General features: G+C 40.0%; 1 protein-coding gene across 1 annotated transcript in view; it reads left to right on the top strand.

Moving 5' to 3' along the window:
• Positions 1–27,126, top strand: part of MRTFB (myocardin related transcription factor B) — a 181,539-nt gene that overhangs the window by 41,197 nt on the left and 113,216 nt on the right. The window contains exon 3 of the mRNA XM_080830358.1: positions 25,582–25,797. Coding sequence (XP_080686484.1) covers positions 25,644–25,797 — 154 coding nt within the window. The 5' untranslated portion in view covers positions 25,582–25,643. The remainder of the gene's footprint in view (positions 1–25,581; positions 25,798–27,126) is intronic.

Genomic DNA, 27,126 nt, shown 5'->3' with positions numbered 1-27,126 from the left:
AGGAACATCCTTGGACTGTACCCACAGATGCCAGTAGCATACCCCCTGCCCTCTGCTGCATTGTGACAACCCGCAATGTCTCTAGACATTGTTACATGGTCCCTGGAGGACATAGTCACCCTTAGTTGTGATCCATGGTCTAGAAGGAAAGCTCTTCATGGCAGAGGCCATACTTCTATGGGTCTTCATAGCCCTAGCTTGGCACACATAGGTGCCCTTAAAAGTATTGAAGTAAACTGGTGAGTAGGGGAGGATGATGGTACTGCACAAGGAAGGAGATGGGTCAACAGGTGGATGGATAGTTGAAGAAAAAGGCTCCGCTCTCTCATAACGTGGAGCGTATGCAAGTGCTTTCTGTGGGATTGAGCTACTACAGACAGTGGGCTCAGACTCGGTTCTGCCTGTTTGGGTGACTACTCCTTTCACATACTGGGCCATTCCCCAAGGACTGCTTTCCTGCCTTAGAGCTACTGGCACAGAATCTCCTGATTGCTGAGAGGCCGCCTTAGAATCAGCCAGGAAGCATTTGTTAGAGCGCCCGGGAAGAAATTGGCACAGAATCGGGAGATAGATAATCAGAAAGAATGAGATAATCAGATAGGAATCAGAAGCAGTCCCCGCCCTTCAGGTGCTCCAGCGTTGTGCAAAAGACACCAGCTTGGTTTGTGTCTCTGTCTGGAAGGCCCTTCCACCCTTCCCTTCTGGCATATTCCTATCCCTCCAACCCAGTCGACGCTATATGGGGCCTTTCTGTTATATGTTCCCGTGGCACGTACTCTCTTCCATCATAGTATTCCTCACAGTTTTAATTGCATACCTTTTTCCTTGCTTGTCTCATGTTTCTGTTCCTCGCAGCTAAATTCTGTGAAGGGAAGGGCAGTGTATGTTTCTCCAGCTCCTGGCACAGGAACTGGCACCTTGGAGGCATTTAATACACAATTTATATAAATGTGAGGATGCACATAGTAGGCCCTCCAAGAGCAAAAAAGTACGGTGTTGGTTTGGGCAGTGAGATGGGAGAAGAAATTGGACTAAAAGTATCTGGGTTGACTTTCTGGGAGAAAAGAAGTAGAAAATAAAGAAGGCAAGAAAAGAAAACAGAAAAGCTGCCCGTAGCCCCAGGCATGATGTGAGGAGACAACCCCTTCAGTAGGTGTCCCTCTGTGCTTTCTCTCTTTCTTGAATATGCAAGTTACTCTTTGAAATAACCTATGGATATGGAGAAATATGGAGAATGATACAACCTCTGTACAGCTTAGTCACATCGTAACATTTTGCTACCTTTGCTTTACATGGAAAGCCTAAAATGATTTTTGTTTTAAAGATTTTTTTTTTAAATTTATTTATTTGACAGACAGATATCACAAGTAGGCAGAGAGGCAGGCAGAGAGAGAGGAGGAAGCAGGCTCCCCGCTGAGCAGAGAGCCCGATGCGGGGCTCGATCCCAGGACCCTGAGATCACGACCTGAGCCGAAGGCAGAGGCTTTAACCCACTGAGCCACCCAGGTGCCCCGTAAAGCCTAAAATGATTTAAAGTGAAACAGTGCACGTAGAGTCGATGCCCCCTGCGGACGTGCCAGATGCTGTTCACCATCTGCCTTTTGCAGAAGAACCATCCTCCCGAAGTGAGGGTTTGTGACTCCGTTCCATGGCTTTCTACTCATGCTACATGCCTTTGTATTTATGCACACTGTATTTAGTTTGTGGGTCTTGAACTTTGGGCAGTATGGTTATTCTTGTATATTACAGCGACTTGCTTGTTCGTTTCACAGTATGTAGGAGATACTTCCATACGGATGTATGTAGCAATAATTCCTGTTGTTCATGACTATTACCCATTTTCGTTATGTGGCATTCTAGGATTATAATAGTTTGTTCATGTGCTGTCAGCAGGAGTTTGGTAATTTCCATGCTTTGCTGTTGGACAGTGTTGCTGTGAACACGCAGTACCTATTTTCTGGTGCATATCTAACAGCTTCTTGAGAGTGTACCTAGAGGTGGAATGGCTGGTGCATAGGGTATGTGCATCCTTGACTTCACTAGGTGTTGCCAGATCATTCTCCAGTTGTACCAAGTGCAGCTCCTTAGAGCAATGTCCAAGAGTTCCTGTTGTCCCATACCCTTGCCAGGCCTTGGTATTATCAGATTTTCAGTTTTTTTGCTGATTTGAAGTGGTACATTTTCTTCATTTCTAGTGTGTTTGAGCATCATTTCCTTGTTTATTTGACTATTTCACTTTCCTCCTTTGTGACTTGTTTCTCTTCTGTATGTTTTTTCTGTCAGATTGCTTACCCCCACAGCCCTCTATATCTTTAGTTCTTTATATGTTCCGGCTACTTATCTTTTGTTGATATTTTGCATTTCAAATATGTTCTCCCAGTGGCTTATCTTTTATGGTGTGCTTTGTTGTGTGCAAGTTTACATTTTCATCAAGTCATATTTATTGGTCTGTTCATTTATGGTTGGTGCTCTTTGCATCATGTTTAATAAATCCTGCCGTACTCAGAGTACTTTGGGGTCATAAAGAGATCCTACCATATTTTCTTCTAAAAGTTTGTTCTGCTCTTTAGCATGAGTCTAATCCACATGGAATTTATTTGTGTGTGTGGTATGAGATAGGGAATAATTTTCCATGTGAATAAACTGGTGGTATGAGCCAGCATCTCTGATTGCATAGTCCATCTTTGCCCCCACTAATTTGTAATGCCACTTTGTCGTGTATTAGATTGCTCAGTCTGCAGTTCTGCTCCATTGGTCTAGCGTACATTCTTGTGTCACTTTTATACCGGCTTAATTACTGGAAATTTATATATTATGCAAAGCTCCACGGTAAGAACTTCGACCAGATGGTTGTGATTGGAACGTAGGGTCTGGCAGTAGAGTAGTGGGTGTTTGCGTTGGGCAAGTCGGTGGATGTGATACTGGGCAGGGTTTTAAAGAGAACTTTGAGGGCACAGATTAGATCTAACCACGGGACCCAGTGGGTCACTGGATGCTGCTGGGGGTAGCCATATGAACTATCTTTGAGCAGCATTCAGTGGTTTTTTCAGAGGGAGCTAAGGGTTTCAAAATGTTACCATTTGTACATTCCCAGCAAACTTGTATATATCCCTTCTGTTTTTTCTGGAGACCTTTCTATTAGCTTTTCTTTAAAGTGTTATTCTCTTAAAACCTCACCAGATGCTTCAGACATCTCTTACATGAGAAAGCCTTTAGAAACTGGTTAATATGAACATTCATTGCTTTGGTGTTACAGCTTTCATTTGAAAACGGGTTCTTAGCATTGCCATTTTCTTTTACAGTTCATGTGGCCCCCTTTTTTAACCTCAGGCTTACTTTATTTTCTTCTCTACTTTGTACTGAATTGAGTCAGAAAAAAATGAATGCTATTTTTAAGTGCTATTATTCTTTTGAAGAAAAGCTTCCATCTAAAATGTTTGTCTAAACTCCAAGGGGTTTCTAGCAACTGCACTTACTTTATGAAGAATGAGTAACATGACCTTTTCTTTAAATTTTAGAGAACAAGAGTGATGTCACGACGCTCCAAATATATGTCGTTGTCTTCCTTATTTTGCTGGTATTTGAAGGCTTGTTAAGTAGTTAACTGACTTAGTAGGAACCAAATAACTTAGAAAAATGGCAGTACATAGATCATTAAGCCCTCGTGAACCCTCTGGTGCTTCTGTGCTGTTTGATAAAGAACTGTTAAAAGAGGTGCAGCATGGGGCAGGAGGACCAAAACCCTCTGTATTTCTGTTTTACTAATTGGAAATGGCTTTATTCTCTTTGCAGACTACACAAGTATAGCATGCTCATTGTGTAAACTTCGCACAATCCCAAGGAGTCTAGAACAGCACCACCCACTAGACCCTCGTGCAGTGACGGGGGTGTTCTCATCTGTCCGCCGGTGCAGTAGCCATTAGCCTCACGTGGCCGTGGGGCACTTGAAATGTGACTAGTTTGATTGCAGACCTGCATTTTTTGTCTCATTTAATTTAAATTCACTTAAATCTAAACAGACACATGTGGCTGGCGGCTGTAGTCTGGGACACTGAGCACTGACCCATGGAAGTGTATACTGGCAGTCAGTCCCTGCGTGTCTGTCGGTCTCCGCATCCGCCTGCCCGTTTCTGCTCCTCGTTGCCTCCTGCCCCATCTCTGTCCAGCTCGCCGTCTTCCTCTTTAGTCTGCCTTGCCCAGTCTCTCCCTGCCTGCTCTCGCCTGCCAGCCTGCCCGCTACTCTGCCTACCTGCCCCAGTTCTCTTGCTCAGTCCGTGTATGTGTTGTATGTATACATGATCTTTTCTGTTCAGTAGCCAGGTTTTCTATCTATATCTATATCTATATCTATATCTATATCTAAAATGGATATTTACCCTTTCAGTTCAGTTCATGTACTGGTGGGCAATAGGTTCTTCTCAGTTTCTGTCTTTAAGTACTTTTTTAACTACTATAACATTATATAGGTGTATAATGTTGTAACTATAACATTTTCCTGTTATATTTTTTTCCTGTATGTTCTTTGCGTACTTTGCTGTCGTGCACAGTGTTGGGTTGTTCAAAACCATGAAATCTGTCTTTTGTTTTGTGCTTTGGTACCTGTTGGAGTTGCCTGAGCACTTCAAAGACAGACTCACCACCCCGCATCACACCCCAACCACTTGCCTCAAGGACCACATTAAGGTTTACAGCCTTTAATAGTGCAGTGTGCTAAGAAGATGGAGACTGGAATGTTGCATTAACGTGAGTGTCTGCCCACTGCTGTCTATGTCAGGTCGGCACGGTGCAGCTGCCTGTTCCTTTCTTGAGCCGTCTTGTCAAGAGTGTGTAGGTAATGGCAGCACAGGGCTCCCCCTCTGTCCAGCCCCTCCGGGGGGCGGGTGGAGGGGAGCACTGCTTCCTGGTCGGAATTCCATTGCAGGTAAATACTTGGGGACCCAGTATCTTCTGGATTCAAAAGGAAATCCTAATTCCTGCCCACAGTTTAATGGAAATCTTGGTCTGGCAGAGAATGGTCATGGCAGCCAAAGGTTTGAAACCTGAGAAGAGTTGAAGGTGACCCCAGAGATGGGTGAGGGTGAGTGGGAGCCCTCTGTGGCTGACAACTCAGCTCTGTCCAGTTGGCAGGTCTTTTTTTTTTTAACCATATCTCCCAGAATTTTATAAAAGTATTCTGTTGCCACATATCTGATAAAAACTCTTGAGTCTTTTAAAAATAACTTGTTTAATGAAATTCCATGTAATAGTTGCTTTTATTTGGCAAGGGGGCTTTATGCACTAAATCTGTCTTAGAAGGTTTATAATAAGCTGAGGTCATTTCCAAGTGATCTTCCAAGGTCCATGTTCCAAGTGATGATTAAAGATTTTTTTCATCTTTATCTGAAAAATATTTTTCTTAAGGACAATGATGTATTTATAGGAAATAATTAAAGTAATGTTGCTTGAAAAACAAAGGGCTTGTGGAACACAGCAACCTGAGCTCCCTTCCCCTTCAGTAGTTAGTCATTTCCAGTACGGATCTTGTAACCCTGATAATTACTTCAAGGACTAAATTCAAAATCCTGAACTTCTCTGGCTCCTCTAAGAAAAAGCCGAAGAGGTAAATGTTATAAGGAATAAAAAGTACATGGAGAGCTTTTACTGGTTGTACTTAAAAAAACAAACAACTTCGGGAATCTTGTAATCCATTGAGATTAATTTGGGTTCCTAGATTTCAGAAGTGACTATAAGAACAATGCCCTTTCTTTCTTTCTTTCTTTTATTTATTTATTTTTAGAGCTGTTGGAGAGAGGGGGGAGGGAGAGGGGGAGGGAAAAAGGGAGAGAGAGCATCTTAAGCAGGCTCCACTCCACGCCCAGTGTGAGCCCCATCTCACCACCCTGAGATCACGACCTGAGCCAAAATCAAGTCAGATGCTTAACCAACTCTGCTACCCAGGTGCCCCAGAACAGTACCTTTCCTTTATTTATTTATTTTTTTATTAAAGATTTTTTATTTATTTGACACAGAGAGAGAGAGAGAGAGCACAAGTAGGGGGAGCAGCAGGCAGAGGGAGAGGGAGAAGCAGGCTCCTGGCTGAGCAGGGAACCCAACGTGGGGCTCGAGCCCAGAACCCTGGGATCATGACCTGAGCCGAAGGCAGACTCTTAACCGACTGAGCCACCCAGGCACCCCAGTACCTTTCCTTTAAAAATGAGTTCTTTTTTTTTTTTTTTCTTTCCCATGTCATATTGCCAGCTATCTGGAAATCCAAAGCCTGTTAAATCCCAAATGTTGGAGAAGACAACACAATATATAAATATTGATTTCAACTTCTGTTACTTTTAGAACTAGCCTGTATTATGCCTGTGTTGGGGAGATTTTAAAACCCATTATCATTTATTCATCATGGTATTTTTGTGTGTCTGAACAGTTGGTAGGAATAACCTTTTTTTTTTTTTTTTGGAGTTTGAAGTCTAATTAGAAAGTCAAGACAAGCTAGAAATAAAGTCTATTTTTGCAAAACTTAGATAATAAGTGTGACACTCTATGTCATTGCATATACTAGGGGACCAGGCCTGTGGTAGACAAAATAATGGTACTGGTTGCCAACATTGATGGACTCGAGTGCACGGTGTGCTCACAGCTCTGCTGTGACCTCTCATCTATCTTCAGTTCTCCCTTTAATCCTACAAACTACGAGCCTTCGTCACTTCCATCTTTAACCAAAGATCCTGTGGCTTTGAAAGTTCTTACCCACCAACTAGACAATTTCAGAGCTGGAATTTGAACCCAGGCAGCCCAACCAACAGAAGAAAACCTTCATCACCAGAGGTCTTAAGTAATACGGGCTGAATACAATGACAGGTGGATACTCCAGCCAGGATATTACCATAGCTAAAGAGGAAGCCAGTGAGCAGTTACTGAATGCCTTCTTAGCGCCAAGCAGGACTCTGAGCACTTGACATATATCGTCTCCTTTAATTTGCACCCGCAAGCTTGGGAGACACTATTTACGCCCATCTTACAAAGAGGCTTAGGGAGGTGAAGTGACTTGCCCAAAGTCATGCCCCTTGTAGCTCGTGTGGTTTACAACTGCACAGGAATGATTAACACCAATTTAAGAGAGATTTTTATTAGTTTATTGCAAGGATTGCCTTAGCTCTGTTCAGTTCAGTATATTAGTCCTTGGCTAAGTTGAATATAGAAAGACAAATTGTAGATGACACAAAGGTGAGAGGAAGTATATATTGTATACTGGAGGATGAGACAGTATTCAAAAAGGTTCTTTGGTTTTGATTTGTTTCTTTTTAAAACATAAGTACTACATCCGGCTGTTCAAAGATGATAGTAAAACAGTAGGAAATCTGCCCTCCCCGCAGCCAGCAAGCACACCGTCACACCAGTGCGCTCGCTCACACAGGTGACAGCCTCTCCACCGCCTTCTTGTGTCTGCACCCAGAGTTCCACTGTAGCAAAAATGAATATATTCTTTTTCTCTTTCTCTCATTTACGGTCTCACTTAGCAAATCAGAGCTCTCTCCCTGTCGGTGCCCCAGGAGAGCTTCCTTGTTCTTTCTGACGACTGCATGGTGCTTAACTGTGTGGATGTCCCGTGTATTTAATACCGTAAATACACAACTGTGTATTTAACCCGTCTCCCGGGGTTGTGACTGGAGTCATTTCTAGTTGTTTGCTATGACAAATCAAACTGCGAGAAATCGTCTTTTGCCGTGTCATTGCTCTGACTTTATTTTTTATAAATGTGTGGTAACAACCACTGCTTTTGACATACATTTCTGATTTTTGACAAATAAACCACAACCACAATCAAGATGTAGAATAGTTCTCTCACCCCCAGACTTCCCCTTGGCTTCCCTTTTGTTATCAATCCCACTCGAGGCAGCCACCGATGTCTTTTCTGTATCTAGAGCTCTGACTTTCTCACAGAAGTGGCTTTCCAGTTCTCGAAGCCCTTTGGGGACGGCTTCCTTTCACAACAGAGGACACATTTGAGACTCGGGTATATTGCTGCAGGTGTCAGGAGCTCCGTCCCACTACTGCTCAGGGGCGATCTGTTGTATTGATGCACCAGTTTTTTATTCTGCTCAGACCGAAGGTCATGTGAGTTGTTTCCAGTTTGGGGCAGTTCTAAGTGATGCTACTATACAAGTGTACATACAGATCATATATATTTTTTTAAAGTAACCTTACTGAGGTGCCATTTATATACCTGAAGTTTTACTTATTTAAAAGTGTAAAGTTCAGTGATTTTTAGTAAATTTACTGAGGTAGGCAGCCTTCGCTACAATCTACTGTTACAACATTTTCATCACACCGACAAGAAACCTAGCAGCCATCCCATGTACATGTAATCTCGGTTTCCACCCCAGCCTCAGAAGACCACTGTTTTCAGCCATGAAGGCTTTCTGCTTTGCTTTTTCTGGAAATTTCATGTAAATGGAATCGTACGATATGGGGTCTTTGGTGTCTGGCTTCTTTCACTGAACATAACATATTTTAGTTTCTTCCATGTTGTATCAGTATTTCTTTCCTTTTTGTTGTTGAATAATATTCCGTTAGGATATACCACTTTTTGCTAATTTCATTAACTAGTTGATGGTCGTTTAAATTGTTTATAGTTTGGGACTGTTAGGAATAATGCCGCTGTGAATATTTGCTTGTCAGTCTTTGTGCGGATGCGCATCTTTGTCTCTCTTGGATAGACGCCTCGGAGTGGGATTGCTGGATCACAGGGTAGAATTACATTTAGCTCTTAAGAAAAGACCAAACTGCTTTCCAAAGTAGCTGTGTCATTTTGCATTCTCCCCAGCACTGTGTGACGGCTCCTCGCAAACACACGTCATGAAAGAACTATTCCAACTAACACGGAAAAGACCAATGACCCAACTTTTAAATGGGCATTTTTTCCAGAGAAGATACATAAACAGCCAATGAGCACATGAAAAGGTGCTCAACATCATTAGTCATTAGAGAAATGCAGATCAAAACAACAATGAGGTACCACTTCATATCCACTGAAATAGCTATGATTAACCCCCCCAGAAGAAAAGGATTTGGAAAAATTAGAACCCTTCTATTTTGCTGGAGGGGAGGATGTAAAATGATGCATGCTGTGTATCCCTGTGGACAGTTGTATATTGTTCTTCAAATAGGCGTACAGGTACTATATGGTAATTCCACTCCTATGTATGTACCCAGGAGAATTGAAAACATGTTCACACAAAACTTGAACATGAGGTTCATAGCAACATTACTCATCACAGCCAGAAAGTGGAAATAGTCGAGTCCATCACTGATGAATGGATGAACAAAATGTGGTAAATCCATGCAATGGAATATTACTTATCTCGAAAAAGGAAACGAATACTGACACCTGGTACAGCATGGCTGAATCTTTGAGAACATTACGTTAAGTGAGAGGAGCTCCCCACAGAGGCCTCATACTCTACATGAAATGTCTAGAATAGGCAAGTCCATAGAGACAGAAAGTAGATGAGTGGTTGCCAGGAGCTGCAGGGAGAGGAGACAAGGAGATGATTGCTAATGCACATGGGATTTAAATGTGGTAAAAATGTCCTGGAATTAGTGATAGTTGCGTGCCTTGTGAATATACTAAAAATCACTGACTTTCATGGGAAGTGGTGACTTTCATGGAATGTGAATTTTATCTCAATTAGTTGAGAAAAACTCCAAACTCCTTATCCACTACTGTCGTAAAACTAATAAAATTTTCACAGATGATTGAAATTGTTCTTTTATGATATGTGCCAAAGTGTATTTAATGTAGAGAAGAATTCACAAGTATTCTGAAGGACTGTGATAAAATGAGAACAGATTTCCTATTTAACAGTGGCAGTAGAAACTGATTGTGGAGTTGTGGAGTTGCTAGGGTGCTGTTAATGGTACTCTGAATATGAACTTTCATTTGACATGTACTCAGAACATTTGTCTCAAAGTATAGTATTAACATATTTTGCATAAAGTTAGATGATTACAAATAATACCTAAGTTGTAATTTGTATTAACAAACATGAGGAGACTTAAAAAGGCCCAAGTTTCTAATTTGAGATGCCTTTGGCATCAACATAAATCTTTAAAATGCTTTGTGGTAGAACTTCTTTTATCTCTCAACCACTGGTCCAGTTTGCTGGTTTACCAACCTTTTCCAGGCCCTTTGTCTTGGGACAGGAGGTGACACTGAAGTCTGGTATGCATTTCTGTTCTCACTAATGAAGTTGTATGCTAACCAAAAATCAGCTGTGTTTATTCACAAATCCGTTTATGCCAGTAGCAGGAATAATCATAATTACATAGTTTAACTAAATGTTACATAAAGTGATGAAATACGAGTGCAAAAAAAGTTAAATATTTGGAAACACAAAGTCATTTACTTAATACTATTGAATCAGGTGTGTGAGAGAAATGGAAAAATCGGGTTAAAAATTGTAAAAATATAGTTCTTTACTTAAAATCCTTTAAATTTTTGTTCCACTTTATAAAAAACTGAAACTCAAAATCATAGACCATGGTGGTTTATGCCAGACAGCTGATACATGTGGAAAGAGAAGGCCTTGACCCTATAGTGGAAGACTGGCAAAACCAGAGGACATTTATAGACTCTGATTTAAAAGAAAATGTGTCAAGATTTATGTGTATTATCCTTAACGACTCCTCTTGTTTAAAAGAATGTTTGAGTATAGTTAACATACGGTGTTGTTACATGAGTTTCAGGTGTCTAACATAGCGATTCAGCAGTCCTACACTCTGGGCAGCAACTCTAGGCTCATTGCAAGTACGGCTGTCTTGCCACCGTACAGTGCTGTTACTATCATCGACTATATTCCTGATGCTGGGCCTTTCATCCCTGTGGTTTAATCATTCGAGAACTGGAAGCCTGTACCTCCCATTCCCCTCTACCCTCTGGCAAACTCTGGCAACCATCAGTTTGTCCTCTAGAGGCCAACAACTCCTCTTTTAACTGAGTCTTTTCAGTTTACCAACTACCTACCTGATAACTAGCCACCTGGTCCCATCTGCTACTTAACTAGCCATGAGATCTTAGACAGGTAAATTAAACTTTAGCTTTTTGTGTGTGTTTGTGATACTTCTGAATTTAGTAAAACACCTTGTTTAAATTTAAATTCTACTGATTCCTAGTATCACAAAGAATAAAGAGCTAGAAAATAGAAGAGACTTCCCTCTTTCTTCCTTTTCCCTTCCTCCTTCCCTCTCTGCCTTATAGAACCTGGAGGTAGGAGTACAGTATCTTTTTCTTATCTGTTAAATAAGACATTTGTTTAGTCTGTTTACAAATATTTACTTTGTAACATGTAAATCAAATGCTAATTTATGAGTCAACAAAATTTAGAATTTGTTTTGAACCCAGTATTTGCTAAATATGGAAATCATCTCAGTTTAAAATTAATCTTCCAATCAGTTCTTATTCTCTGAGAATCATTCATTTTGAATAAACTTGGGAAATGAAGTTGTTCAAGCTTTAAAAAAAAGAAAAGACATTTTGGCCATTTGCCTTGGAGCATAATATCTTCTAGCTGTTTATGTCTTTTTATATAGTAATTTAAAACCCACGTGTGTTTTAAACTTCTAATTCAAATTTTGATTTATAAGTGGATCAAAATGAATATTTCAGAAACAGTGTTTACTTAAGTATTAGGTACAGTACTTAAGAATGCATCATTTTGGAGGCTGTTAAGGATAGAGTTTGCTTTGTGTTCTGTTCAGTTGGAACAAATCTTCAGTAAACAAGTTAAAAAATAAATCCCCCGTCGGCATATCTCGAGCTGTAAGAGCCACCTCAAGCGTAGGAAAGCAGTTACATAACTTTTTCTATACAGCGTATTGTCCGTTTTTGGTATATTTATAGTACCTTTTCGCTGTGTATTTAATGACTACCCATAAAAATCCAACTGCTACAAATGAAAACCATACTCAGAAAAGTTGTCGATTTGGAAGGATTGTAAGCTGCTGTGAGAAGCACGCCATGTTTCTGTGCAGCACATCCACGACTGTAGATTTAATTTTCTTCCGGTCTGGAGTTCGATTCCAGATACGCCCTCAGTGTTCGCTGAAGGGGAACAGTAGGAGGAAGAGCGTTGCCTTCATCTGCTACAAAGCAGGCACGCTCTGCGTGCTCCTGCCCAGCGCTAATGTTGTGTCGTAACTGCCCGATTGACAAGGTCTTTACCTCTAGGAGCTGCAGGGGTTATGACCGAGCTGTCATTGGAACCCCAGTGCCCAGCACGGTGCCTGATGCCCTGGGCCTGCAGTGTGCTCGCTGCAGATTTGTTCTGACAGCTCCAGCTCCCTCTTCCTCAGCACCCCCCCCCCAACACACACATAATGCTTCTCTCCCAGTTACTTGCTCTGACTCACTCACATTTGGCACATAAACGTCACGTTACTGGGGAAGGAATATGGTCTTCGAAGGTGAAATCCTGGCTTTGACCCTGGTCTCTCACAGTTGCTTTATCTTTCCAAGCTTGGGTTTTCTCATCTGTAAAATGAGAATACTGCCTGCCAACAGAAAAGTCATTAGGGTGAAATTAAGGAAAGCCTAGCATAAACTTAATGCCAAGAGGAGCAGAAATGGAAATATTCTTCCATTTTCTTCTACTTGTTTGTCATTTATAAGTGAGGAAACGGTGCTCGCTTCGGCAGCACACATACTAAAATTGGAACGATACAGAGAAGATTAGTATAAGTGAGGAAACGGGATCCCTGAGAAGTTAATTGCTTTGCCTAAATTCCAATAGCTCTCTCTCGAGTGCCCCCCCAACCCCCGCCTCGCCATTCCCAGGTTCCCTCCTGGGAGCCTGTCCCTTCTCAGAGTGAACGCTCTTCACCACTGCTCATCCGTGCCTTATCGAATGATACCACCAGCTTTTCTGTCCGCTCACATCTGGAAATCTCAGCCACCCTCAGCTCGTTATTTACCTTTCCAACGAGGCAGTCATCGAGCCTTGACATTTTGCCACTTAAATATTATTTGAACTTATTCCCCGTTCTGCATTTCCACAGTCTTAACCTCGTCCCTCCGCATTTCAGCATGAGATTTTATCAGTAACCAGCCTCTGCCAGAATTATCTTTCTAAACTACAAGTCTATTCCTATCACTGTCCCTTACGGTGCACATTCCTACGCAGCTGTGCGCTGACTTACCGCGCCAGACTCATCTTCCGCCACTCCCCGGCCTGCCCGTTCTGCTCTAGCACCGTCCACGTGTGATGAGAAAAAGTCTGTGCCTGCGAACCCCTATTCATCCTTGAAGACTTTCCTGACTTATCCAAATGCAGTTAGATGTTCAGATCTTCAGGGTCTTGTTCTACCTACTTATAGTCTCAGTTTTCACACCAGCTGTACTAATTCCCTCCCGACCTCTCTTCCCTCTCATTGGCCAAATGATTTATTCTCTCTTTAAAATAAGGGGTTCCACTGGATCAGTGAGTCTCAGCACTGGCTGCACATTAGAATAACTCTGTCGAAGACTAGTTACGTCAAAATCTCTGGAGATCCTCCCTTTCCCGTCCCTCCCAGGATTTTTTTTTTAAGCCCCTCAAAGGAAGTATCACATTGTGAGGAACGTTAAGAAGTACTTACACTAGACGTCAGTTCTAAGGTAATTTTCACATAAAATATGTTAGTCTAGAATTTATACAGTCTTTTTAAATATAAGAGCATTCAAGTAATCAAACCAGGAATTATATTAGAAAAAAAAATTAGGAACAAAAACACCTTTCATGGTGAGAGTTCATCAGAGTAATGTGTAGTGAAGTAATGTTTGTATAAAAACTTGCAGTTTTAGAACTCTCGTTTTCTGGTTCCATCTTAATTGTTAAACTGAGTGTGGACAGATTGGATAAAGTATTTCTTTCATCGGTTTTTCTCCCAGTTAGAAACTGGGAGGTGAATATTGTTTATATAAAAATATAAACAGGTTTGACTCTGAATTCTTGATATCCTTAAGCAATTTCATTTAGAAGACAATATAGAAGTAGCAATATATTATTAAGGAAATATTGTCACATATACAGTTGGCAAGAGTTCTTAAATAAGTAAATGAATTTTGAATTCTAACATTAGTTATTTAAGAAATTGCCGCCAGGAGCTTTGGAGCAAGAATAGGTAATATAAAGTACCCCAGCATTGATACCATTAATTTACCCAACCCCAACCAAAATTCTGTTTCTCAAAAGTGCATTTGATTTGAAATTTTCAACTTGTTTGATCATGGGACTTAATAGTAAATCTGCTTCTGATGTAGGAAATTACTTTGTGTATGTGATTAACATGGTCTTTGAACTTCCTGATTCAAGTTTTATCTTGTCTGAATTTAGAGATTTGTTTTTTACTGGCTGTTAGCCAGGTGTTTTCCTAATGTTTATAATTCAGGAGAGCTTGAAAGGGCAGGGACAACAGTTGTAGTGTTGCTGAATCATTTTTTATTGAATATATTTGGATATTCTGTCTCTGCATTTGGCTGATTTTATATTAAATGTATTAATTTTGATATTGGTATTCTTTGGACTCTTATTATTTAGTTTCCTTTATATATCATTGACTAGATACCCTTTACTTACTAATATTTCTTGTGCATTAGTCATTAGGAACAGTTAGGTACAGTGGAAAAAGATTTGGCTCTGTACTCCACTCAGTTCAAAATAGATATTAGCACTGATTTGGAGACTACCTTAGCCCAAGAGCCCAGCATCTTTTAAAATACATGGTTATTATTGGTGCTATCTTGACTTCTCCATCCAGAAAAAAAGATATGAATGAATTAATAGATGAACAAGAGGTCTCTCATTCTTTTCTGTCTCTGATGTCGTATCTGACAATGAAGTGGTTTGTTTTTTGAGAAGAGGAGCTATATTCCAGGTTGAGCTTACTAGTGTTGTGTTGTGCTTTGACCTGGTGCTGGATAATTGTTGGATTAGTTTCGTTTTGCCATATGGGTGTGTAGGGTATTAACTCCATATTCATTCATTCTGTCAGTTATAGACAAGTTAGAATTTTATCACACTTTCTCTAGTTAAAGCTAAATGATTGCTTTACTTTCATAACTAAATTATGACCCAGTGAAAGAATTCATTCTAATGCCATTTCTTTAACATCTCAATTAGAGGCTGTTGGATGGACAGTGTATTTTTATGTTTGATGTTATATTCCAGTTTCAAAAGAAAATTATCAGGCAGTTAAGTGGATATTGGGTGACAGCTTACAAATTTGGTAGTAGAATGTGGGACTAGATAGAGTCTAGACTCAATCAAAAATGTTCATGAATATTAAGTTAAAAATTTTGAGCACTTTTTCTTTTCCTTTTGCTACATTTTGTAAAAGATTTTCTTAGCTTATAATTTTCTTAATTTGGAGGGAACGTGTGGGAGTTTAAGGTGCTCATAATGTCAAGGAATAATAGGTTGAAAGAAATTCTTCAAGTTGAAGAAAAAATAATCCTGCATGAAAATATTTTAAAGTCTCATGCATAAAGGATCTTTCAAATCATTAACGCTAATGTTCAGAGTTTGTACATCATACTGTTATAAGGGCAGTGTGGTACTGGTATCTTAGAATTAGTTTACTGTGGACAGATTTTATTTTATATGAATAAATAATTTGAGATGAAATTCATATTTCAAAAAAATCTAGGAGCCATGTTTTAATATTCTGTAGTGAAACAGGTCATTTTACATGTAAGTGTACCTACCTAACACGTCTTTTTTAGTTTTCTTCCTTCCTTCCTTTCTTCCCTCCTTCCTTCCTTCTTTATTTTTTTCCCTTGGCGTTAGTGTAGTCATTTCAACCTCAGGCTTCTTGTTTGCCTGACCTTTTTCTATCCCTTTACTTCCATCCTATTTATGCCTTCATATTTAAAGTAGGTCACTTACAGGCATGACATTTTTAGACTTTTAAAATCCATTCTGTCAGTCTCTGTCTTTTAATCAAAATGTTTAGTCCATGTACATTTAAGGTAACCATTGATAAAGTAAGATTTTGATCTTCTGTTTTACTCTTTGTTCTTGTTTGTCCCATCTCTCTCTCTCTCTTTTTTTGTTTCTCTGTTACTTCTTTTTAGGTTAGTTGAGTATTTTTAGAGTTCCTTTTTAATTTTCATATTGGTTTTTGAGCTAAAGCTATGTTTTTTTAATGGTTGCTGTGGGAAGTACAATATATAACTTTGACGTCCGTGGACTTCAAGTTAAGATTGCACACCTCTCTTATAATGTGTAGAAATGTAATAATGTCGTGATAATTACCCTTCCCCATCTTTTATGCTATTGTCATATATAGTATAAATATGTACATGATAGGCCCCTTGACATAGTGCTGTAAATATTACTTTGAATAGTAATAGTTAAGAAAGCAGGAGGAAAAACAAGTCTTTGGTTTTTATCTACATGTTTACCATTTCTAATGCTTTTCATTCCTCTGATCCAAGTTTCTATCTGGTATCACTTCCCTTCAGCCTGAAGAAATTCTTTTAGCATTTCTCGTAGTGTATGCCTGCTGGTGACAGTTTTGCCTTCATTATTAAAGGATATTTTTGTTGAATATGGAACTCTGGATGGGCAGTTGGAGACTCTGGATTCTGTGAGGTTTCCTCTTAACAGTCCTGTTTTATTTTAGCAACTAACTTTGCTGAACTCACTTTTGCACACTCCCTTTCCTGTGGTAACCAGCAAGTGAAATCTCAGTTCTGGTTTTTTGTTTTGTTTGTTGTTTTTTTTCCTGTAGCCGGGCTGTTGGGATTCTCCTTGCATGTGCATCATTTAGGGGGTCACCAGAGACTTGGGCCAAGTTCATACACAGAATTTAGGACCTCTTCATTCCTGGCTCATTCTTTCCTGGGAACTAAATACAGAGTCAAGAAGTAGATCCACATGTATGTAGTCAGCTGGTCTGCAATAAGGTTGCAAAGGCAACTCCACGGAGAAAAGATAACCTTTTCAACAAATGGTGTTGGAACAGTCATGTACCTTTATGCCAAAGACAGAAAACTTTGATTCATATCTCCCAGCATATACAGAAATTAATTCAGAGCAGATCATGGACTTAAATGTAAAACACAAAACTATGAAATATCTAGAAGAAAACGTGATAGATAATCTTTGTGGCCTTAGATTAATCATACGTTTTTTAGCTACAACACTAAAAACATGATTCAGAAAAGAAAAAAATCGACAGGTTGGACTTCATCAAATTAAAAACAGGTGCTTTTTATAAAACACTGTTAAGAGAATAAAAAAATAAGCCATAGACTTGGAGAGAATATTTGCAAAGCATATATCTGATAAGGGACTCTTGTCCAGAATACATAAAGAGCTCTCAAAACAATAATAAGAAAATAAATATATTCCATAAATATTAAATATATTTTAAAAAGGAACAAAATATTTGATCAGGTACTTAACCAAAGATGATACACACGTGGCACATAAGCACATTAAAAGACCCTCAGCTTCATTAGGGAAATACAAACTGAGATCGCAGTGATAAGGGGCTCAGAGTAACATAGGAAGACCCTAAACTCCCCTCTTCCCAGAGACACAACAGGTTTACAGCTACATAGGGAATAATTTTGCTCTAGATCTAGCTCTAGAGAGCTAGATAAACAGTAGCCTCTACAACAAAAGACAAAAGAGGCATCATGAAGGGTAGGAGGAGCATCCGGTCAGGGTTACCCCATAGTAGGAGGGAACCCCCAAGGGCAGAACACTCACTCAAAGCATGAAAGGATTGTGCCTCATACCAGGCACCCCAACCCTTGGGGCAAGGACCAGAATGACAAGCCCCCAAAATGTCTGGTTCTGCAGATCAATGGAACTTAATACTAGGAGAATCCCAGAACTACAGGGAACGGAGATCCTGCTCTTAAAGGGCTTTCGTGCAAAAACATTCATTCTGAGATCCAGCACAAAAGCAACAGATTGAAAAGCACCTAGACCATAAGTGAGGGAGAACCACTTACTAGTTTTAAAGCAGCAGCTAGAGAGGCAGGAACCTGCAGGGACTTTATCTGGGGACAGAAATACTGGTGGATGCCATTTTTGCAATCTCATCCTAACTTGCCAGTGACTGAACTGACTGGTTCTATTTTTGGTGCCCTCTCTCTAGCCTGCTAGCACCAGAGGGTGTGCTCTTCCCTACCCCATGTCATAACTGGGCTAGGCAAGTGCCTCCTGCCCCACCCATCCTGCTCAGTGTCCCAGCCCCAAAAGGGTTGGGTTAACGCCCTGGGCCCCAACCCACCCCACACAAAGACCAAAGCCACAACTAGGAAAGTCAAGCGGCCCAAACCCCTCCCTCCCTGTGTAGTGGCTGAACTACAACCAGGCCGGGTGAGTGCCCTGAGCTCCACCCTTCACACATAGCAACCACATCCCTAAAACAAAGGCAGGCACTCACAACCCATACAAGGGACACATATGGAGTGCCTGGTTCTGGTAGCCAGGGGAGACTGTGCTTCTGGGTCACATGGCAGAGCTTCTGCTCAAAACCGTGCTTTCAGGACTCAGGGAGGAAAGATACAGATGTAGTAAAAAGAAAATGAAGTAAAAAGAAACATCTGTATCCCAATGTTCATAGCAGCAATGGCCACAGTCGCCAAACTGTGGAAAGGACCAAGATGCCCTTCAACAGATGAATGGATAAAGAAGATATGGTCCATATATACGATAGAATATTATGCCTCCATCAGAAAGGATGAACACCCAACTTTTGTATCAACATGGACGGGACTGGGAGAGATTATGCTGAGTGAAATAAGTCAAGCAGAAAGAATCAATTATCATATGGTTTCACTTACTTGTGGAGCATAAGTAATAACATGGAGGACATTGGGAGAAGGAAAGAAAAGTGAATTGGGGGAAATTGGAGGGGGAGAAGACCCTGTGAGAGACCATGGACTCTGAGAAACAGACTGAGGGTTTTGGAGGGGAGGAGGGTGGGGGTTGGGTGAGCCTGGTGGTGGGTATTATGGAAGGCACGTACTGTATGGAGCACTAGCGTGTGGTGCATAAACAATGAATTTTGGAACACTGAAAAAAAATGAAAAAAAAAAAAAAAGACTCATGGAGGTATTTGTTTTGGCTAATACATATAGACAGAGAGACAGGCAAAATGAGAAGCCAGAGGAATATGTTCCAAACCAAAGAACAAGGCAAATCCCTAGAAAGAGACCTTAATAAAACAGAGAGAAGCAGCCTATCTGATAAAAAGTTCTGAGTAATGGTCATAAAGATGCTCAGTGATCTCAGAAGAGTGAAGGAACACAGAGAGAACTTCAACAAAGAGAGATAGAAAATATAAGAAACTACCAAACAGAAGTTTGGAAATAGAAAACACTCTAGAGTGGTTCAGCAGCAGCATGGATGAAACAGAAGTACGACTGTGTGAGCTGGAAGACAAAGAAATGGAAAACACCCAGACAGAGCAGCAAAATGAAGAAAAGAATTGTGAAAAGTGAGGATGCCTTAAGGGATCTCTGGGACAACCTCATGCATACTAACATTCACATTATAAGGGTCCTAGAAGGAGAAGAGAGAGAAAAGGCTAAAAAAATTATGTGAGGGCGCCTGGGTGGCTCAGTCGGTTAAGTGGCTGCCTTTGGCTCAGGTCGTGATCCCAGGGTCCTGAGATTGAGTTCCATATCGGGCTCTCTGCTCAGAAGAAGTCTGTTTCTCCCTCTCCCTCTGCTTGCCACTCTGCCTACTTGTGCTATCTATCTGTCAAATAAATAAATAAAATCTTAAAAAAAAATTATGTGAAGTGGGGTACCTTCATGACTTATTTGGTTAACATCCAACTCTTGATTTCGGATCAGGTCATGATCTCTGGTCCTAGGGATTGAGTACCCCTCCCCGCACCCACCCCGGTCGGGCGCCACACTCAGCAGGGTGTCTGCTTAAGGATTCTCTCTTCCTCTCCCCCTCCCCTCCACCTGCACATGCTTTCTCTCTCTGTGTCTCTCCCAAATAAATAAATCTCTAAAAAGTTAAGGATAGAATCTTAAAAGCAGCAAGAGAAGAGAAACTGTTACATACCAGGGGAAACCCTGTAAGGCTTTCAGCAAGTTTTTCACCAGAAACTCTACAGGCCATAAGGGAGTGACATGGCATATTCAAAGTACTGAAAAGAATAAAAAACTGCCGACCAAGAATTCTCTACCCGGCAAGGTTATCATTCATAATTAAAGGAGAGATTAAGAGTATTCCAGAAAAGCAAAACCTGAAGGGATTCACCACCACTGAACCAACCTTGTAAGAAATGTTAAAGGGACTTCTCTAAACACTGAAGGAAAGGTGCTAATTAATAAGAATATATATGAAAGTTGGACACCTGGGTGGCACAATTAAGTGTTCCACTCTTGGTTTCAGCTCAGGTAGTGATCTCAGGGTCATGGGATCGAGCCCTGTGTCAGGCTCCACACCCAGTGAAGAACCTGTTTAAGATTTCCACCCCCTCTCTAAAATACATAAATCTTAAAAAAAAAAAAAAAAAGAAAGAAAGAAAGAAAAGAAAAGAGAATATACGGAAGTAAAAATTCCACCAGAAAAGGTAAATAAGTAATAAAGTTAGTGGATCAGCCACTTATAAAGCTGGCGTGAAAGTTAAAAGACAACAGTAGTTTGTTTTTTTTAAGATTTTTTTTATTTATTTGACAGAGAGACAGAGATCATGAGTAGGCAGAGAGGCAGGCAGAGGGAGAGGAAGGGAAGCAGGCTCCCCGCTGAGCAGAGAGCCCAATGTGGGACTCGATCCCAGGACCCTGAGATCATGACCTGAGCTGAAGGCAGAGGCTTTAACCCACTGAGCCACCCAGGCGCCCCAACAACAGTAGTTTTATTAAAAGTACAATAGTAAGAGGATATATAAAATAAAAAGATATAAAGTATAATATCAGATATATAAAACATGGAGTGGGAAGTAAAAATATAAGGATTTGGAATGCATTAAAAATTAAGTTACTATCGAAATTAACAAGTCAGGAAACAACAGATGTTAGTTAGGATTCAGAGAAAGGGGAACCCTCTTATATTGTTGGTTGGCAGCTACCCTGGAAAACAATATGGAGTTTCCTCAGAAAGTTAAAAATAGAACTACCCTATGACCCAGCAGTTGAATTATTAGATATTTATCCAAAAGATACAAATGTAGTGATCCAAAGGAATACATGTACCTCAATGTTTATAGCAACAATGTCCATGATAGCCAAACTATGGAAGGAGCCTAGATGTCCATCAACAGATGAATGTATAAAAAGATGTGGGGGGTGTGTGCGTGTGTGCGCACGCTCGTGTGTGTGTAATGGAATATTACTCAGCCATCAAAAAGAGTGAAACCTTGCCATTTACAGTGACATGGATGGAACTAGAGGGTATTATGCTCAGTGAAATAAGTCAGAGAAAGACAAGTACCATATGATTTCACTCATACGTGGAATTTAAGAAACAAAGCTGCTGAGCATAGGGGAAAGGAAGGAAAAATAAAATAAGATGAAAATAGGGAGGCAAACCACATGAGATGCTGTACTCTAGGAAACAAACTGAGGGTTGCCGCAGGGGAGGAATTGGTGGAAAGGGGTAATTAGATGATGGGCTTTAAGGAGGGCACTAGATATAATGAGCACTGGGTGTTATATGGACTAAATTCTACCCCTGAAACTAATAATACAGCATATGTTAACTACAATGAATTTAAATAAAGGGTTTTAAAAAATTAAGTTAACCATCAACCTAAAGGAGACAATATATAATAAGATGTTGTGTGAACCTCATGGTAACCACAAAGAAGAAACTTAAATATACAAAAGAGAAAGAGAAAGGAATCTAAGCATAATGCTAAAGAAAATAATCAAACCACAGGGAAAAGAGAGAGTAGAAGAAGCAGAGAGAGACCACAAAATCAGCCAGAAAACAATGAACAAAATGGCAATAAGTACATACTTATTAATAATAGCTTTATTTTTTAAAAAAGATTTATTTATTTTTAGAGAGAGTGAGAATGAGCATGCATGAGCAGGAAGGAGGGGCAGAGGGAGAGAGAGAGAATCTCAAGCAGACTCCCTGCTGAGCGTAGAGCCCGACATGGGGCTTGACCCCACGTCCCTGAGGTCACCACCTGAGCAAAATCAAGAGTCAGACATTTAACAGACTGAGCCACCCAGGCACCTCATAATTACTTTAAATGCAAATGGTTTAAATGCCAATCAAAAGACAGGGTGGCTGAATGTATAGAAAAGAACAAGAATTTTCTGTAGGAAAATTTCTAGAGAAAATTTCTGTAGGAAAATTTCTAGAGAAAATTTCTATAGGAAATTCCTGTAGGAGATTCACTCTGAATGTAAAGACACACACAGACTGAAAGTGAGGCAGTGGAAAAGGAGACCTACCAGGCCAATGGAAGTGAAAGCTCAGGTAGTTATACTTACATCAGACAAAATAGAATTGAAAGCAAAGACTGTAACAGAGTTGCAGGATACAGAAGTAATATACAGAAATTTGTACATTTCTACACCCTAATAATGAACTATCAGAGAAATTAAGACGATAATCCCATTTACAGTTGCATCAAAAGCAGTAAAATAACCTAGAATAAATTTAACCAAGAAAGTGGAAGACTTATACTCTGAATACTATAAAACACTGGTGAAGGAAATTGAAGATGGCATAAATAAATGGAAAGATACGCTGTGTTTTGGGATTGGAAGAATGAAGATTGTGAAAATGTCCGTACTACCCAAAGCAGTCTACAAATCAACCACTTCACTGCAGTCTGTATCAAAATTCCAATGGCATTTTTCACAGATGTGAAACTAACAGTTCTAAAATTTGTGCGGAACCACAAAAGACCCAAAATAGCCAAAGCATTCTTGGGAAAGAGAACAAAGCTGGAAGTATTATACTCTGGAATTTCAAACTGTACTGAAAAGCTGTAATAATAAAAACAGTATGGTACTGGCACAAAAACAGAGATAGGTCAGTGGAAGAGAACAGACCAGAAATAAACCCCCACCTATATAGTCAATTAACCTATACAGAGGAGACAAGAACATGCAACGGGGAGAAGACAGTCTTTTCAATAAATGGTATTGGGAAAATTGCACAGCCGTGTGCGCAAGAATGAAACTTGACTGCTTTCTTAAGCCATACGCAAAAATGAACACAAAATGGATTAAAGGCATAAATGCAAGACCGAAACCATAAAACTCCTAGAAGAAGATATAGGCTGTAAGCTCTTTGATATTAGTGTTGGTGATACATTTTTTGAATATGTCTCCTTAGGCAAGGGCAGCAAAAATAAACAGATGGGACCCCATCAAACTAAAGAGCTTTTGCAGAGTGAAGGAGACCATCAACACAATGAAAAGGCAGCTGCTGAATGAAGGTCATTGTAAAGCCATATATCTGTTAAGGGGTTGATATCCAAAATATATAAAGAACTTACGAAAATAACAACAACAACTCTGTCCATTAAATATGGACAGAGGACCTGAATAGACAGTCTTCCGAGGATGACATACAGATGGACAACAAGCACATGAAAAGATACTGAGCATCACTGATCACCAGGAAAACGTGTATCAGAAGTACAATGAGATACCACCTAATACTAGTCAGAAAGGCTGTCATCAAAAAGGCAAGAAATAACAAGTGTTGGTGAAGATGTGGAGAAAGGGGATCCCTTGTACACTGTTGGTGGGAATGTAAATTAGGGCAGCCACTATGGAAAACAGTATGGGGGTTCCTCAAAAAATTAAAATAGGATTACCCTATGATCCAGGAATTCCATTTTTGGGGTACTTATCTGAAGAAAATGAAAAATCTAATTGAAAAAATATATATATATATACTACCTTTATGCTTATTGCAGTATTATTTACAGTAGCCAGGGCATAGAAGTAATCCAAATATCGATCAATAGATAATAAATAGATAAAGAAGGTTGTATGTGCGTGCGTGCGTGCGTGTGTGTGCGTGTGTATAATATTACTCAGCGCCCAAAAGGAAGGAAATCTTGTTTTCTGTGACAACAGGACCTTGAAGATATCATGCTAAGTGAAATAAGTCAGACAAAAGCTAACACTGTATGATTTCACTTATATGTGGAATCTGACAAAATGAAAAAACGAAACAGAAACAGACCTCATAGAACAAACAGGTGGTTGGGCAAGGGAAGGTGGGACTGGCAAAATAGGTGAAGGGAATTAAGAAGTGAAGACTTTGAGTTATAAAATAAATAAGTCTCAGAGACGTAATATGCAGCACAGGGGCTGTAGTCAGTAATATTGTAATGATTTTATATGGTGACAGATGGTAACCAGACCTATTGTGATGATCATTTTGTATATATATATAAAAATACCAAATTACTGTCTTGTTCATCTGAAACTGGTATAATATCTCAAGTATAATTCAATAAAATAATACATAAATAAAACCACACTGAGTTACCATTTCACACCCATTGAAATAATTAAAATGAAAAAGATTGACCGTAATTGTCAGCGAGGATGTAGAACTACTGGAATTCTCCTTCACTGCTAGTAAGACTGCAGAATGGCATAATCACTTTGGAAAATACTTTGTTAGTTTCTTTAAAACTTAAATACTCAGTTGCTGTACGATCCACTCATTTTACTCTTAGGTATTTATTATGCAAGAGAAGTGAAAGCATATATCCATATAAATACTTGGACAAGAATCTTCATAGCATTTTTATTTGTAATAGAAACTGAAAACAACTCAAATGCCCATCATTAGGAGAGTGGGTCAATGAACTGTGATAGGGAATTAGGGAATGCTACTAAGCAGGCAACAGTTTGGTGAAATGCTTCAACCCTGCATAATGTGGACCACCATCCTTTTAGCTTTCAGCTTTCTTTTTTTTTTTTTTTTAAGATTTTATTTATTTATTTGACAGAGATCACAATTAGGCAGAGAGGCAGGCAGACCGGCAGAGAGAGAGGGGGAAGCAGGCTCCTTGCTGAGCAGAGAGCCCGATGCGGGGCTCAATGCAGGGCTCGATCCTAGGATGCTGAGATGATGACCTGAGCCGAAGGCAGAGGCTTAACCCACTGAGCCACGCAGGCACCCCTAGCTTTCAGTTTTCAATAAGCTTTCTTGCTGCCCACTGCTCAGCCCCTAAGCCAGGTCGAGCCCCACATCGGGCTCTCTCTGCTCAGCAGAAGGCCTGCCTCTCCGTCTCCCACTCCCCTCTCTTGCTGTCTCTCTCTTTCTGTCAGTTAAATAAATAAATAAAATATTTTAAAAGAATAAAATCTTTAATGACATTAATAACTATAACTTTCTTTAATCCACAGTACAAAAAATTATATAAAATACCTTTCAACTTATATTATCTGGTAAGTGCTATTTTAGATAGGAAGCCCATTATTCCTGTGTGTTGGACAAAGAACCCAAGATCCAGAGAAAGTAAATGAATTGGCAGTAGCTTCACAGCAGTGAAGCTGGACTAGAACCCAGGGTTTCCATTTTAATATTTTTGTGTAACTTGGAGAAAAATCAATGTACCATCTACTTACACGTTTTTACTTGACAGTCTCTTCGGCAGGCCGCATTTAAGAGAGGTCTCGGACGCCCGTCGCCAGTCGCTGGAGCACCATGGATCCCCCAGGGGCACTGGACGCCGAGGATGAGCTGGGGCCGTTAGCCCATCTTGCCCCGAGTCCTCAAAGTGAAGCTGTTGCCCACGAATTCCAGGAGCTGTCCTTGCAGCCCAGCCAGCACCTGCCCCCTCTGAATGAGAGGAAGAACGGTGAGCTCTTGAGCATGCGTGGTGGGGACTGGGTTAAAGACTCCCCTTTTTGTGAGCCAAGTTGATTACTGTTTGGTAGTAAATTTTTTTTTTTTTTTTTTTTTTTTTTTTTTTTTTGGGCTGGTAACATTGGGCAGCCTGTTATGAGGGGAGAGCCTCATTGGGGTACTGGCTGGTTTTGAGTAAGGCAGACTTTCACTTTGCATTCAGTTCTTTCATTATTCCCCCAGTAAGTATCTGGTAGCGGTATTCTCCTTGCAAACAAGCTCTGGGGGCAACCATGCTAGCACCAGGTTTCACGCTACGATGACGCTGGAGGGTAGCCTGTGAGACAGACTGAGGCTTGGACCAGACTGTCCTCCCCTTTCCCCGTCCCCAATGTGTTGCACCTTAGTTTCAGAATTGACAACCTTTAAGCTATTTTGATGATCACTAAGAAAGCAATAATTTCTTATTTGAGTATTTTTCTATGAGTGGGTATAGGATATGATCATATTGTCATTCTTTGACTGCTTGTCATTGTGTACAAAATGAATATTTTCTATTCATTTGGTATCTGTTCAGGAAATTTTCATTGATCACAGAGGCTTGTCTGAGTCTCTGGAAAATACAGTACTATCGACTTTTAATGTAAATAAATAAGGATAGATAATAGACACTTAATTTTAATACTTATAAAAACTAACAAACATAAAATGTTAAAATTTGTGAACACATCAAGCATATATATTAAAAGGGCCACATTAAGAATGTCAGCTGAATTTATTGTGCTTTCTGTAGTTCTGAACAGTTTTACATTTACAGATAGACATTTTTAAAATTTTGGTTTTAAAAGCCAGAAGAAATGAAACCATTCCCTTCCAGAATACTTCCTTATGTACCTTGTTGCTTATTTTTCTGGGTTCTGTTTCCCAGTCCTTTTCACTATTGGCCTTATCTTATGCAGGAAAATGATACGCTGTGATTCTCCGATCTTTAGTACATGTATTCAGAGTACACTTGTCTGCTTCAGATAGGGTCTCTGGTACTTGTACTTGGGCATAACCCTTGTCAAGTGTGAGTGGTGTAAAGCAATATTTTGACTTAAGTGCTATCAGACATTTCAGGCTATAGAACCTTCTATCAATTAGGGGCCTTCCTTTCTAAGACTGGCTGACAGAGTGTAACTATATTTACTAAAGCATGACTAAGTGTCATCAAATTCACTTAGTACCTTTAGACCTGTGTCATGTTCAGATTATTATCCTCAAAAAAATATATGTGAGTTGCACCAGTATAAAACTGCAGGAGTATACAGTAACTCAAGACAATGGTCATATGTAGCAGAGG

The sequence above is a fragment of the Martes martes genome (assembly GCF_963455335.1).
Source record: "Martes martes genome assembly, chromosome: 18".
In the NCBI taxonomy this organism is placed as follows: Eukaryota; Metazoa; Chordata; class Mammalia; order Carnivora; family Mustelidae; genus Martes; species Martes martes.
This window is presented reverse-complemented; position numbering and strand designations above follow the sequence as displayed.